The sequence below is a fragment of the Microtus ochrogaster genome, linkage group LG9, assembly GCF_000317375.1.
Source record: "Microtus ochrogaster isolate Prairie Vole_2 linkage group LG9, MicOch1.0, whole genome shotgun sequence".
Classification (NCBI taxonomy): Eukaryota; Metazoa; Chordata; class Mammalia; order Rodentia; family Cricetidae; genus Microtus; species Microtus ochrogaster.
Window position 1 is genome coordinate 16,804,695 of NC_022034.1, and position 16,018 is coordinate 16,820,712.

The following is a 16,018-nucleotide window of genomic DNA, read 5'->3' on the forward strand; positions in this document are numbered from 1 at the left end:
TGCTGCCTTTGTTAATGATGAAAAGGCGTGTTGCTGGTTCACCTTGCCTGCCTACGGCACCTGATTGACCTAATTAAAAAGCTGAACGGGGTGGTGGGCAGAGAAAATAAATAAGAGGAATCTGGAAAAGAAGGATGAAAAAGATTGAGGGAGAAAGAGAAGGAGCTGCAGGCAGCTGCCAGCCAGCAGCTCAGAGCAGGACTGTAGTGATAGGAGCAGCAGGCTACGTTCCTGGCACCTGGCCGCCCGCCCTGCTAGCTTTATACCCGAAATAATTACACGGAAACTGTATTCCTTTAAACACTGCCTGGCCCATTAGTTCCAGCCTCCTATTGGCTAGCTCTTACATACTGATCTAACCCATTTCTAACGACCTGTGTAGCCCATGAGGTGACTTACCAGGGAAGATCTTAACCTGTGGCTGTCTGGAGTGGGAGAATCATGGCAACTGACTGATTCGGCTTCTTTCTCCCAGCATTCTATTCAGAATTCTATTCTGTCCTATCAAAGGGCCAAGGCAGTCTCTTTATTTAACCAATGAAATTAACACAAATCAGAAGATTCTCCCCCATCATTTCCCCTTTTTTCTGTTTAAACAAAAAAGAAAGGCTTTCACTTTAACATAGTAAAATTACATATAACAAAACAGTTATAAAGCAAGAATTACAGTTACAATATTTATATCTACTTTATCTTTTATCATAACTAAGGAAAACTATAACTATAACTAACCAACCTTCAACTCCATCAAAGACTCCAGAAGGATACAATTTTCTTAGGTCAAAGGTTAATTTGGGAATTTTACCATCATTTGCTTTCACAGGACCCCCTAAGAAGAACGTCGCCCCCATGTCAGCTAGAAGCAATCTTAAAGGACGACGTCCCCTCTCCCAACAGAGTTTGCCCTCAGGGTTAGGGACATCATTTAGTGGTTGGTTTAGGGTTGAGGGGATGGGGGAGGTATTTTATGGAATTAGGGGTATTTTTTAAAAAGGGGGGGGATTAACTGGTTTGATGGGATGATTGGTATTTGTGAATTACTGTTTTTAGAAAATTGTATTGGTACTGTTCCTTGTATATTGATATATTGAATATTGAATGTGAGTGTTCCTACCTCTATTTTTGTATAAGAGTATGCTTATAACTTTGTCTATATTGTATTGATACATCTACCATATTACAATGTACATTTCTACCTCTGATATTATTTATATAATAACATTGTTTACATTTGATATGTAATGACATTGTTTACAGTTGAAGATCATTGTCTTCATATATTGCACAGTTGTTTATTCTCTTAGTCTTCAAGTTAGATAGGTATTGAGAATTATATGTTTGTCATATTTATTTTTAGGTTAATCAGGTTTTTTAGATACATAGAGATTATATTTATTATAGATAGTATAATCTTCAGCCTCTTCGAAGAGCTGTAGAAAATGGCCTTTAATCTAATCTAGAATTCTGTGCCAATGAGACACAATCACTCCTGGCAACACCACTCTACTCCTGAGAGAATGTTGAGCACCAAAGACACTCCACTGGGAGCTTGTCTTTTTGGCAGAACTGGTCTTTGGGTTAAGAAAAGCCCATACCTCAACTACTGACAAAGATACAGAATATCCATAAGTGGATGAAACAGGATTGTCTTATCTTGCCAAGACAGGGTAGGATAGTTCTAAGAAAGTTCCTTGTCTTTAATAATAGTATGTCAGTTATGTTAGGTCTTAGCCAAAGTTGGTTGACTCAACATTGCAAACGAAACTTTGGGTGATTGCCCAGGTAGTCAGTTGTCTCTGTCATTTGTTGCACATTTTGGATATCTCTCGTTTGTTAAGTAATATTAATTCCCTTCTCAGATCTTTGACAGAGTTGAAGATTAAATAATTGTAGTTACTCTCTACATTATTTAGACTCCTTGAGATAGAATGTTTAGCAAAACTTTTGTTATATGTTTCTTGTTCAATATTGTTTGTTATATTTATTATTTGTTACTATTGTATATAGTTGTATTTGGTTTAGTTCTGTCTTATTGAGACAAAAGGGGGAGATGTAGGGGAAACCCAGCCCAATGGGAGGCGTGTTTGCCTCGCGCTAATGTTTACATATAAATCTGGCAGGCATGAGCCCCGCAGGTCCCTTTTTGTATTTCCTGCCCATCACTGGATCCCTGGTGCTGTAAGCTATCCCTTCATTAAAATTTGTTGTTTCATATTAAGCTAGCCTGGTTATTACACCACATACATAGGACCTAAAGAAAAAAAAAGTAAAAAGTCCAAGATTAAAGGCAGATAAAGAGAAATAGGTTCATTTAAGTTAAAGAAAGAAAGCTAGCAAGAAACAAGCATAAACTAAGGCGAAGCATTCATAACTAATAAGTCTCCGTATCATGACTTGGGAGTTGGTTGGTGGTTCAAAAGAAAAGAACTAGTATGCATATACACATTCATGCATGACACACAGGCACAATTGATTCCTGTCATGAACTTGCTAGCTACAATATGGATTTCTATTAAATCAAATGATTTTTTTGAAAATACAATTAGTTCTTGTCGAGGTGGGAACTTCTGGCTGAACCTTAATCCTCCCAATTCTAAACTAATTATATAAATTTAAAAAGTCAGTTGTTTAATTCTGCCAACCACAGTTAAGATTAATAAATAAATCCTGCAATTCCTGCCACACAGGCACACTTGTGTAAACAGGGACAACTTGGGTATAAATTTTTCATATAATACTACATAACAAAATAAAATATGTGAACATCTTTTAAAGCTACAATTCCATCCCCCCCAAAAAAAATAAGTATAAGCTCAATTATTAAGTATGGAAATGACAAATATTCAAAATTATTCAATTAGATTACAGTTATGTATCACCGAGTGACACTATACCTTACAGAACAATGCGGAGAACTGTCTGCTGACACAGCACTAACCATAGATTTTTGAAAGCAGCTTTACTTCTTTTATTTTAATACAAATTAAAATTAAATATCTTGAACATGAAGAAATCACCTTAAAATCTCTAGGAAGCCAGGCACGAGGGTGTACCTGGTTTCAACAAATCTCTGTAAGAAGGGCTTACTCTTGTGTCTTTGTTTTTCTTGTTTTTTTGCCTTGTTGAGACAGAATCTTTGTAGCTCCAGCTGATCTAGAACTTACAATGGAGACCAGGCTAGCCTTTAACTTTAACTTGATCCCCCTGTTTCTCTTCTCTCATGAGACAGAAGAGCATGTCGCCACATGCCATCAACTTCTACAAACGTCTTCAAATCCAAGCATACCCCTCCAAAGTATATAAGTGTAGTCCAGGAGGATTGTTTTGTTTACTCTAACAGATGCTCAGTGAGGTAGAAGCTACAGAACCACGTTTTCCTGCAGGTGAGTGGACCTTTCCCGAATCCGAGCTGTCCCAATGGCTTTGTGTATACTGAAAAGGGCAATGGTAGCTGAAGTTTGGAAGTCTTAGCAAATTGTTATTATTAGCAAATTATTAGAAAGCTCAGTGCTGGCTGACCGTGGATTTCTCTGCCCCAGAAGCCACTGTGTTTCTGGGCTGCACTACAGAGCTGAAAACACTGCCCTAGGCTGGTCAGCCTGAGCCTGGAGGACCACGGACAGTTCCTGCTGGACCTTTTCAGCAGGAAAACAGGGGTTCTAACATGGCTAAGATTAGAACCACAATAATAAATAAATAAATAAATAATAAAAAAAACTTAGTATCATGGAATCTTTAAATGCTATTCTGATTTCTAAATTTTTAGAATGACCCTAAAGATAAACCATCTGATAAATTTTAATAAAAAGTCAGAATGCAAATCGTGACACTGTCGATACAATCATATAATAAAAGCTAAGAAGTAAAAAGAGGGGGACAGAAAAAGTAAGAGGATTGAATTCTTCCTGTTTCACTGCAGGGAGTACAATCCACAATCCTACATCATTCCTTGGCTTGGTAGTTGATTCTACTTTGGAGCCCCAGAAACACCTGTAACTTTGACCTCCTCAGCAGGTGTTACATTCCTGTTTGTTTTCATGCTAATTCCTCATCTGGAGAGAACACCTTAGCTTCTTATACTACACTAAGAGGGTCCCAGTGAAGAGCATTGGAGAAACCCTTGGGCTGCTTAGCCAAAGAAAGAGACCTAGAAATGGCTTCAAAACATTTACCATGTGGCCATAAATAAAAGGGATTTCAACTAGGCCTGATAGAACAGGCAGGAAATCCTAGCTACGTGGGAGGCTGAGAAGGGTCAAGGCTTGCCTGAGCTATGGAATGCATTCATATCCAGTCTGGGCAATTTAACAAGATCTGGTCTCCAAGAATTTTTTTTTTTCTAAGTAAAGAAAGTACGTCTGAGGGTCACGTGCCCTGCATGAATGAGCCATAGGTTCAATCTGCAGAACTGTGAAGAAGCAAAAAAGGAAAGGAAAAATAGGGGAAGAGAGGGAAGGAAAGGGGAATGGAAGGCAGGGGATAGGACGGGAGGAGGAATAAATGCTATTCCAGTTTACGCTGGGAAATAAGACACTACCAGGATTAGAGCATAAATTGGAGAAACTCTGTCTGGTCTCAACCTCTTTTGCTGGGGAGCTGCCCCACCTGGAACTGTAGGAACATCATCAGAGACTTTCCAGCTCTGGGGAAGCTTGAGGAAGAGCCAGACACCGGGTCGTACGGGAAATGTTAAAGATTAAATGTTAAAGCCTTTAAAGCTCTTGCCTAGAATATACAAGGCCCTGGGGTCAAGGCCCAGAACGACCAAAAAATAGCTAATGAATTAAAGAATAAAATATGCCAGGCATGGCGCTCGCCTTTAACCCCGGTGCCTGGGACGCAGAGGTAAGTTGATCTCTGTGAGTTTGAGCCTAGGCTGGTCTACATAGCCCCCAACTAGCTACATAGTGAGACCTTATCCCAAAATAAGTAACCAATAATAACTCATATTTCCTACAAGAGCAGGGGTCTAGCTAAGAAATTACTTGAAAGTTTCTTCCAACATGGCGTGTGGTATCAGACAGCTTTAGTTTCCTCAGTGATCTAGTCTGATCATTTCTTGCTTCCGGGAACTCTTCCGCCTGCCTCTTCTCCTCAAACACTCTCATATTTATTTTAATCTCCAGATAAAAGTGAGTCCCGAGGAGAGAGAAGTAAAAATAAGTTATGTTCTGGAGTCACCCTGAGTACGGCATGAATCTTTCCATGTGCTCGCTGTAGCTGTGGCTTCCATACACACGGAGCCAGCCAACAACAGCCGAAAATAAACAGGAAGGAAATGGAGTGCAGACCTTTCCCGCACAAATTCTTGCTAAGTCGTAGTTCGTGTGCCATTTTGCTTATATCAAGTATTAGAAGTAATTTAGAGATCATCTAAAAATCTATGAGACAATATGCACACTAAACTATAGTGTTTTATGGAATGACTTGAACATCCACAGGTTTTTGCGATCCATGGGGCATCCTGGATTGGAGTCCCCACAGATATCAAGGGAATATTAACTATAACCTAATACTAAAAATAAATATAAGATACAGCCTTAAGCATGTTTCCCATTTCATAGATAATTTTAAAAGAAACCAGATGTTCAAAGGAAAAGTTGCATGCCTGGGAGGGACTTCATAGGCAAGGGATTCTGGAGTCAGAACCATAGTCCCAGCAATAGCAGGGCAGCTGTGGCACACACTTTTAAACCCACCACTTGGGAGGCAGGTGGATCTCTGTGAGTTCAAGGCCAACCTGGTCTACCAAGTGAGTTAAAGTACAGCCAGAGCTATCTAGAAAATAAACAAACAAACAAGCCTGGCAAAAGCAGCTCAAGGGAGCAGAGGTTTATTTTTTTTCTCCCTGGCAGTTTAACGGTGTGGTTCACCATGTTGGGGAAGTCAACGCAGTGGAAGCACCAAGAGCTGGTCCCATAGCAAACTCAGTGTGCTCAGCTAGCTCGCTCCTTCTCTAGTCCAGGACCCAAGCCTAGGGAATGGTGCCACCCATTTCTAGGGTGGGTTTTCCAATCTCAATTAACCTAATCAACATAGTCTCTCATAAAATTACCTACAGGCTGCACAATCCCAGGTGTCCCCTGAGGCCTGTCTAATAGAGGAACCAAATCCTGAGATGCAGACAATGACTACAATTACTATAGCTACTTCTTAACTCCTCTGCCCACCACGTCAGGCTCTGCTCTCCACACTACTTAATGTAGCATAGTGAGAAAGATAATACAGAAGGGTCATCATTTCAAACCTAGGCATGTCTGGGTCCCAAAACAGTACCAGTCCCTAGTTTCCTCATTCTACTCGAGAAAATATGAAAGAGGCTATTTGTAGTGCAGGGCATTTATTTAACTTCTAGGTTCTAAGAAAAGTGTGTATGACGTGTGTGGGTAAAGTGACTACTTTTAACGAAGTTGAATTTTTTTTTTAAGATAACATGCATAAAAGTAGCAAGCTTTGAAAGATTTCAAAACACACTGCAACATCTGTGGTACAGCTGAGGGGTACATGTGCTTAACAGGCATATTATCTTCACTTCCGTTCCCAGTACCCAAACACACAAAATAACTGCTAAAGATTTCCAAATAATATATTTAACACACATGATAAATCACTTGGATTTTTTTTCTCCTTAGAAACAGGATCTTACTATGTAGACCAGTCTGGTCACTAACTCACAGATATCCTCCTGCCTCTGCCTCCTGAATACTGAGATTAAAAGTGTGCACCATCACACTTGGCTCTTAACATAGTCTTTAAGCAATGCAACAAAGCCAAATTTTGTAGACACGACACCCCAGCTGTGTGGCTACTCCAGCCTCTCCCATACATCTGGACTTGCCTAATAAAAATGTTTCCTACCTCAAAACCAGAGCTCTGGAAAGCAGTCTGGAGACTTTCTGAGGCCGTTAATCTGTCAGGAAAGGCACTGGACAGTATTTCTTGATAGTAAATCATCAGAGTAATAGTTCTATGAATGAGCACTTTATTAAAGACCTCATGTTTTTATTGCCCATATTTTTATTTTGCCATTTTTATGAGGTTGGCGAGAACCTGGAGCCAAAGTGCACAAGTTTCCAGAGTCAACCCCAAGAAAAGACACTTACATAAGAGTCGAGTCCTGGTTTCCTGTTTCAGGTAGTATTATGACACGCTTCCTCACTCATTTCCTGCTAATGTCCGGAGACTCTTTTTAAAAAACTAATACTAAGAAAATTGGATGGCATGGCTGCTTATTATTGTTCTTCTGCTACTAAATAATCCCTGCCAACACACTCACATCCAGAGAGATGCTGTGGTCGTCATGCAAAGGGCATGACTGATAAAGGCAGAGCACTGTGGCGATGCGAGTTTGGTCCCAGCCTTGCCACGGGATTTTTACAGGTACTTGGAAAAACTCACACAATCTCAATGAGCAATCAGTACTGCCACTGTAATATGGTAAATGTATAGGAAGTGAGCACACATCTACTCCACTGTAAGATAAAGTATGGTCTCTTGTTGACAGAGGTTTCTGTCCCACCTGATCCCACAGCCACTCAGTCCCAACGAAGCACACAGATGTCTACATTAATTATAAACTGGTTGGCCTATTAGGTCAGGCTTCTTATTAATTAATTCTTACACCTAACATTAACCCATAATTCTTATCTGTGTTTGCCACGTGGCTTGGTACCTTTTATCAGTGAGGCATTTTTATCTTGCTTCCTCTGTGTCTGGGTGACAACTGCAGAGTGAGCCTTTCCTCTTCCCAGAATTCTCCTATTCTGGTTGCCCGCCTATACTTCCTGCCTGGCTACTGGCCAAACATGATTTTATTAAACTTGTATTGACAAGTGACAAATCTTTACAGGGTACAAGACCACTGTCCCACAGTAGTCTCTAAGCACTGTTCCTTGACAAGGAGAACCTCAGTTCTCTAGAGAATTGAAAGGTTTGGGCTGGCAACCTGAAAATTTCAAATAAGCCTAGGATATTGCCTTTGTCCTGAGAGTAAGAACATGTTAAACATGGTACAGGAGCACAAAGGCCATCTCGAAGGAGCTTCAGATACACAAATTCATAGAATTTGGAATATTAAGAAAAAAAATGACTGTGAGACAACAAAACAATAAAAATCAATGTATAAAAATTAAAAAGAAGATTTTTATAAAATTATAGCAGCTGAACATTCATGCATTCATAGCTTTGTTCTGAGTTATGGATCACTTAAGAAAATAAGAGAGCAAAAGAGAGGGAGAGAGGGAGGGAAGGGGACAGGGAGGGAGAGAAAGAGAGAGCTAGTAGCTGATATAGAAAGACTTATAAGTATATAAATTATCACTTTGTCACCTCTGAGGGGACATTTAATCAAGACAAGATTTGATGGATGTTAGCATCCTGACAAATAAAGATAGGAATACAGCTTCATGGTAGACCAGTTGTCTAACATACATGAGGCCCTCAGTTCAATTCCCAGTACTACAAAAAAAAAATCAGGGAATGATGTCATAACTGTTATTCCACAGATATCTCAGGTAACTGCAGAAGGGGAAAAAAATATATCATCCCACTAAAGAGATGGGAGCCAGGTATAGTGGCATATGCCTATAATCCCAGCCTTTGGAAAGCCAAGGCATGAGGATAGCTATGCAATTGAGGCCAACCTGGAGCCACATAGCAAATGCTAGACTGATATCTATCTATCTATCTATCTATCTATCTATCTATCTATCTATCTATCTATCTCTACCCATCTGATGTGGGAGTGTCATCTATCTGTTGCTTTCATTGGTTAATTAATAAAGAAACTGCTTGGCCTTTGATAGGCCAGCCCTTAGGTGGGTGGAGTAGACAGAACAGAATTCTGGGAGAAAGAAGCCGAGTCAGGCAGTCGCCATGATTCTCCTCTCTGACACAGATGCAGATTAAGATCTTTCCTGGTAAGCCACACCTCGTGGGGCTACACAGATTATTTAAAATGGGTTAATCGGGATGTGAGAATTAGCCAATAAGAGGCTGGAACTAATGGGCCAGGCAGTGTTCAAAAGAATACAGTTTCTGTGTAATTATTTCAAGTAAAGCTAGCCGTGTGGAGCTGGGCTGGAACGCAGCCCACCGCAGCTCCTACAACACCTATCTATCTATCTATCTATCTATCTATCTATCTATCTATCTATCTATCTATCTTATCTCTGTACCCATCTATCTATACTTCTCTCTCCCTTTTCCTCTTTTCCCTCTTTTTCTCCCTCTTCCCTCCCCTCCTCTTCCCTCTTTCTTTGCCATATGAGGCACAGAAAAAAAATCCTCCATTTATAAACATAGAAGAAGACCTCAGCAGACCTCAGCCATGCCAACACCTGATCTTGCATTTCCAACTTACTGTTGTTTAAGCCACACCCTCTGTGGATTTTTTTGTTCCATTTTCGTCTATTTTTGTGGCCCTGGAAATCCAACCTGAGGTCTTGTCCATCTAGACTCACATATTCTCAGTGCACTGAATCCCCAGCCAAGCCTGGGGCAGTTTCTTCTAGCAGCACAAACTGTTCAAGACAAAAAGCTGATGACAATGACAGTCTTTGCTTTGCCCCAGTGCTGAAGTACTGTGGATGAAAGCCAGCAGTAAGAGGATTTGCTCATGAAGAGAACTGGAAATAATTAGCAATCACCATCGTTAGTGTGGGCCCCTGTCAGACCCACTGACATTGTTGCAGATAAGGAAGGTGAAAGAAAGATGCCTCCTTCATACTCCAAGTCCACGTCATTCTTAGCCTGGAGACCACCGAGCCTTCCTTCCTCATGGAGCCTCTCTGGGACACTAATCACTACCTAATCAGAAAGTCCCAGTCTGTGGCAAGGGCCATAGCACTTTTCCTAGCTGAGGGCACTGGCTCACTTTAGCTTTTGAAAGTGAACGGTTATTATTAATCCAACTTTAAACATATTTAAAAGGTTATACAGCCTCAAACATATGGTGTTTATTCTCATGCTCAAACACGCTCTGGCTAGTTGGAAAAGATCAGGCTATTCATTGTGGAGAGAGGGAGAGAGAGAGAGAGAGAGAGGGAGAGAGAGAGAGAGAGAGAGAGAGAGAGAGAGAGAGAGAAAGAAAGAATTAAGAGCCATTCCCTGTGGTTGGTATCTCTCAGAATTACTGCATTCATATACTTGGATCCATCAAGTCTTCTAGGATTTTGTTCTATATGACAGATGACACATGAAAAATTATGTGGGATTATTGTGGTTTAAATGAGTAATGCCCCTCATAGGTTCATGTGTTTGAACACTTGGTCCCTAGTTGGTGGTGCTGTTTATCAGGAGATTCTGGAACCTGCAGGAGGTAGAGCCCTCCTGGAGAAAGGCACTAGAGGTAGGATTTGAGGTTTTATAGCTGCCCCTACTTCCTGTTTCCTCTCTTTCTGCTTCCTGTGTGTGGATGAACTATGATCAGTCTTCTTCCTGACCATCAGGCACCCCCTCCCTCCTGCTGCCAAGCTTTCTCTACCATCGTGGTAGTATTTCCTCTGGAACTGTAAGCCAAAATGAAGCCTTTCTCCCCAAAACTGCCTTTGTTAGAGCATTCTATCATAGCAACAGAAACACAACTGATGCACTTCTTCATAATGGCCTTGCTGAGACCAGTGTATAGAGTATGGTCCTTTTATTTAAAAGTAAACGTATCTATATGATACACAGAAGGTGTATTCATGTATATATGAATATGAATAGTTCCAGTAGGATATATTTTTAATGTGTTTTTTTTAAAAAGGTTAGAATTGCTCAGATTGTTTCTGCATAAACAAGAGAATTTACATTTGGATCCCCAACATCTATGCAAAGAGTCAAGTGTGGAGCAGGGAGGAGGGGGCGAGAGAGAGGGAGAAGGAGGAGGAGGGAAACAGAGAGAGAACACCCACTATAATCCCAAAGGTAAAGACAGAGCTCTGAGAGCCTTCTGGCCACCCAGTCTGGCCAGTTGGTGAACTCCTGGTTCAGTAAGAAACCCTTTCAAAAACTAAGGTGGAGCGAGTGAAGAACCATCCCATCATCAACCTCTGACCTCCACCTGAACAAATGCAGTCACACACACAATTAAATAAAAAAAGGCACGTAAGAGGCTTCCCTGGAGAATGGGTGCCTAAGAAGAGGGAGGTGAGGGAGGAATTGTCATTTAATATCTTTTGCACGATTAAAATTTTTCATCTTTTAAACTTATTACCTATTTGTTCAAAATCTAAGACTTGAATATGAAAAACATCGTTATTCTCTAATCAAAGTAAGTCATCCTGCCTACAAATCCCTTAAGCATTTTATATTTCTTTTTTTTTTGCAGTAGAAATGCATAAATAGTATGTATAAAAAGTATCTATCAAATATCAAAAGTTCTACTTGGATCACTTACCCCACAATGCCCCTACCCCTCCTGCTGAGAGCAGCCCTTTGAAAGAGTAGCCCATAATTTCAGGGCCCTCGGGGACGTCTGCTCCCCCATTTCTGCTCTGTGAGCACAGCACAGAGGCACCTCCAGCTCCCTGTACCTGATTCAGCTTGTCTTTCTCCGCGGCCCAGGAGGCAGCTCTTTTCTGCTCCCTGCTGACTTCTGCCGCCAGCCTCATGATCGTCTCTCTGTTAGCTTTTGCCTCCATCTCATGGACATTTACAGTCTCTTCAAGAGTCGTGATTTGTCCTTTCAGGAATGCGTTCTCCTTGCTGAGCTCTCTAAGCTGAAGAGAAAGAAATTACAGCTCTGCTAACAACGAAACGACAGACCAGCTGCCTTCTCCAAGGAGCTCACAATCTATAACCTAATGTGGTTACAAACAATAAACAATAAAAACAACAGGTACAAACAGCCACAGCTTCAAAGGCAACCTCCAAACGCCACTATTCACAGACCTGGTGGTCAAGTTAAAATCATTCAAAGGTGGCCACAGGCAAGGATGACAGGAGGGGAGTACCGAATGCAGTGTGCTGGGGGTGGGGGGAAGGACAGCCTAAAAGGATGGCAAAGGTCACTGGCCCAGAAAGCTGTCCTCAGCCCACATTCATTTGCACCTACAGTGTGCGAGGTACTGGCATGGAGGGTGCATTGCAGAGAAAACAGAGCAGCTGTGTTTAGAAATATTACTCTAAGTAATCCTAAGCATCCTATGGAGCATGCTAAAAATGGTTGCCATGGGGGTTGGCGTTCACGGGGCTTTTGCTTTCCAGTCTGTATATTGAAAACTGTTCACTGAAAGCATTTGTAAGCCTTGCTAGGTGATAGAGAAGCCCACTCACAATGCCTGTGAGAGGACTTGAACCCCCAGATGGCATGGTCAGCAATCGTGTTTGACCACCAATGGAAGGGGCACACCTCTCAGCCCCTGGGCCGGGTACCATTTCACAATTTGATTCTGTTCCTCGCTCTTAAACACTTCCTGACATTCCCGTGCTCACTTCCCAGCATCTGGCTATGTCCTTGCCTCTGGGGTGGCACCCCAGTCTGCCTAAGCCAGCTTCCCACACCTCTGGCAACCCCATAACAATGAAAGCTGGGTGTTTCCTCACGAGTGTAGAATTAGTCTCGTGCCGTTCACTGGCACGTCCCCAGAACAGTGCCCAGCATGTAATATTGGTTCATTAAACATTGGTGAAATGAGTGTGCGAATATCAAAGAAGTTATTAAGAATGCTTCCTGGCTAGGCGCCGTGACACATGTCTTAAATCCCAGAACACAGGAGGCAGAGGAGTGTAGATCTTCTCTTTGAGTTCAAGGCTGTCTTGCTTTCACAGAGAAATCCAGGCCAACCAAAGTGACATATTGAGACCCTGTCTAAAAATGGAAGATATTGGAGAAATGGATCAGTAGCTAAACATATATACCAGTCTTCCAGAGGACCCAAGTTCAGTTCCAAGAACCCAAATCAAGCAGTTCACAACAACCTACAACTCCAGCTGCAGGGTATCTGATGCCTTCTTCTGGTCTCCACGGGCATGTACACACACCCCACACAACAACCTACAACTCCAGCTGCAGGGCATCTGATGCCTTCTTGTGTCTCCATGGGCACGTACACATGCCCCCCCCCACAGGTGCATACACATCATCATCATCATCATCATCATCATCATCATTATCATCATCATTTATGCCCTGGCAATGCTTAAGCATGCATGGACAGCCCATTTATGATGGTTCTCCAGTTGTCCCTATCCTGGGCAGTCCTAATTGCTTGTATTATTGTCATACCCAAGGTTCTACAATCTTCCCTTATGCTGTCTATCCAGTATTTTGGGGGCCTTCCTTTTCGTCTTATCCTGTGCACTCCTCCAAGCAGTGCTATCTTCAGGCATCTGCCATCATTCATTCTCAACATGGCCAAAGTATCTTCGGCCCTGTCATTGTCATATCCTGTAGTTTACTTCCTTCTACAGATGGAGATGTTTCTTAATGTCATTGTTGCGCAGCCTGTCTCTTCATGTGACGCCTAGAAGTCTCCTGAGACATGCCGTCTCAAACACATTCAGCCGCTGTTCTGAGGAGTGTTTTATTGTCCAGGTTTCGGAGTTGTAAAGAAGGCACCTCAAGACAGTGACTTGTATACTTATAATTCTGTTGTCGTTATGTCTCCTGCTGAACAAACCCTTTCTAGTGCCTGGAATGCAGGCCTCACTAACCCTATTCGCTTATTGACATCTGAAGTAGTTCCATTTTTTGACCTGAGGCTCCTCCCAGATAGGCAAAGTTGACTGTATATATACATACACATAATTAAAACTAAAATCTTTTTTTTAAATGCTCCTTATTCTTTACCATGTGTTTATGCAGGCATGGGAAAATAAAAGAATGGCTTTGACAGTATGGATTGTCTTCTGCTTCTCATAGAAATACTTAGTAGGTACAAGATTTCCTGTCTAACAGCTCCAAATGAGGTACTCTGTTTTAAAACATAGGACCTCCTCACTTGGGGTTTAGAGAGGCCTACAGATCCTTTGGACTAGAGAGAGAGAGGGAGGGAGAGTGGGAGGAGGGGGAGGGAAATAGGAGGAGGGGAGGAGGTGGAAATTTTTAATCGAAAAAAATTTCTATTGAAAATATCTCACAGGGCTAGAGAGATGACTCAGTGGTTAAGAGTGTGGACTGCTCTTGTACCACATGGCAGAGCATAAATAAGGAATATGTGTTAACTTAAAATGTAAGAGTTAGTAATAAGCCTGAGCTATTGGCCAGCATTTGTAATTAAGTATTAAATATTTGTAATATTAAACCTCTAAGTGAGTGAGAGTGACTGAGGCACAGGAAACTTCACTTACATGACCCTGTGTGTATAGCGCCTTTAACCTGTATGCAAATACCTTTAAGATTAAATCTTCATCGGAGACTTCATCATGCTTCCTGTCTAGACTCAAGCAGTCACAAAGTTCAGTCCGAAATTCCTCATGTCTCTGGAGAGTCTCTGAGCTTTGTTTCTTAGACTCCTCATTTTCCTTTAAACACTTTCTATCAGGAAAATAACAAATAAATCAAGGTTTAACATTATAGCAGATAACATTCATCAAACCAAGTCAGAACTAAAGCTCTCCATGGGGAATAACCACCACTTTCAATCCGTCAAAGTGTCCCAGTGCAACTGAAGGGAAGCTAAGCACTGCCAGGAAATGAGAAATACCAAAGCAACTTCAGCACATCTACAGTCTGCAGAGATAATGATACTCTTGGTGTCTGGACCTAGTAAGAGGAGGGTCAGAGTCTTTGTCTCCTGTTTGCAACTCATCTGCAGACATGAAGGCAAGCACTAATCACACATGGACCCTCTGCCATGTGTGTGGCCATAATCCACAAACCACAAACCTGAGGCCTCTGCTAGGGCCTGCAAGGGAGAAGAATGGCACTGTATGGATGCTAAAAGACCGCGTTTCATTTTCTTTTTAGACATTATGGGATGATCTATAATGTTCATGGTCAAGTATAGCTGATAGACACGTATACATACATACATACATACATACATACATACATACATACATACATGTAACTGAAGCAGGAGATACTCCACCTGTGGAGAAAAAATATTCAAGCACCAGCAAAAAATCAATATTAACAGCCACACAGAGAGAATCTTTAGCATATTAGCAACACATGGAAATTGACAAGCCAAGGAAATGTCAGATACTTGGTGTCCGAAAGATTTCTTGAAATAGCAATGCGTTCCCAATGCTTTAAATGCTCAGAGAGAGGTCACCAAGAAACAGACATACTCTTAAGGCAAATTAAAATCATCTCAGTAATTTGATATCATTTTTCAGCATTCTAGACAATAATCATGATTATTGCTTTCTTTTTCCCACGTTAAGTGTTTACTGCAAAAATTTTGACTCTATTCAAAGATTTACAAAGCATGTAATTGCACATACTCAAAAGCATATCATATTTCCATCTAGGAAAGTGCATTAATAAATGGCGAGTGTTGATCTATCTGTAGTTTCTGCGTGCATGAAAAGCGCAGTGCCTGCCATGGCGCTGATGGATCTGCCTACATGACCCCACACGTTCTCCACAAGATTTCATCATCACAGCTCTGCTGCAAAGGCCCCGAAAATATGTCCCTAGCTATTTGCTTCCCAGCTCATCCAACAAAGTTCCAAGAAGCTACCCTAAGGAAATAATCACATAACTGTAAAAATGGGAGTGTCTGCAGATGTCCTGTTCTGAAGCACAATTCATAAAAACTCAGGGTCAGAAATTGGAGTTCAACCTGAAGATCCGGAAAGCAAAACAGCCTGCCACTGGCTCTTACCTTGACCTCAGTGGAAATAGTGATCCTGCCTCCTGGAATCTCAGAAGGAGACTGCATCTGAGAGCTGTCTTCCCCCGTCTTCTATTCCTCTCTAGGGCTGGGATTAAAGATGTGCACCACCATCTTTTTTTTTAATATTTATTTATTATTATGTATACAATATTCTGTCTGTGTATGTCTGCAGCACCAGACCTCATTACAGATGGTTGTGAGCCACCATGTGGTTGCCGGGAATTGAACTCAGGACCTTTGGAAGAGCA

General features: G+C 41.4%; 1 protein-coding gene across 2 annotated transcripts in view; it reads right to left on the reverse strand.

The window, feature by feature from the left end:
* Positions 1-16,018, reverse strand: part of Ccdc170 (coiled-coil domain containing 170) — a 78,798-nt gene that overhangs the window by 33,030 nt on the left and 29,750 nt on the right. For both annotated transcript variants that reach the window (XM_026787324.1, XM_005363433.3), the window contains exons 4-5: positions 14,317-14,461; positions 11,517-11,702 (exon numbers count right to left, since the gene is read on the reverse strand). In XM_026787324.1, the coding sequence (XP_026643125.1) occupies positions 11,517-11,702; positions 14,317-14,461 (331 nt within the window). The remainder of the gene's footprint in view (positions 1-11,516; positions 11,703-14,316; positions 14,462-16,018) is intronic.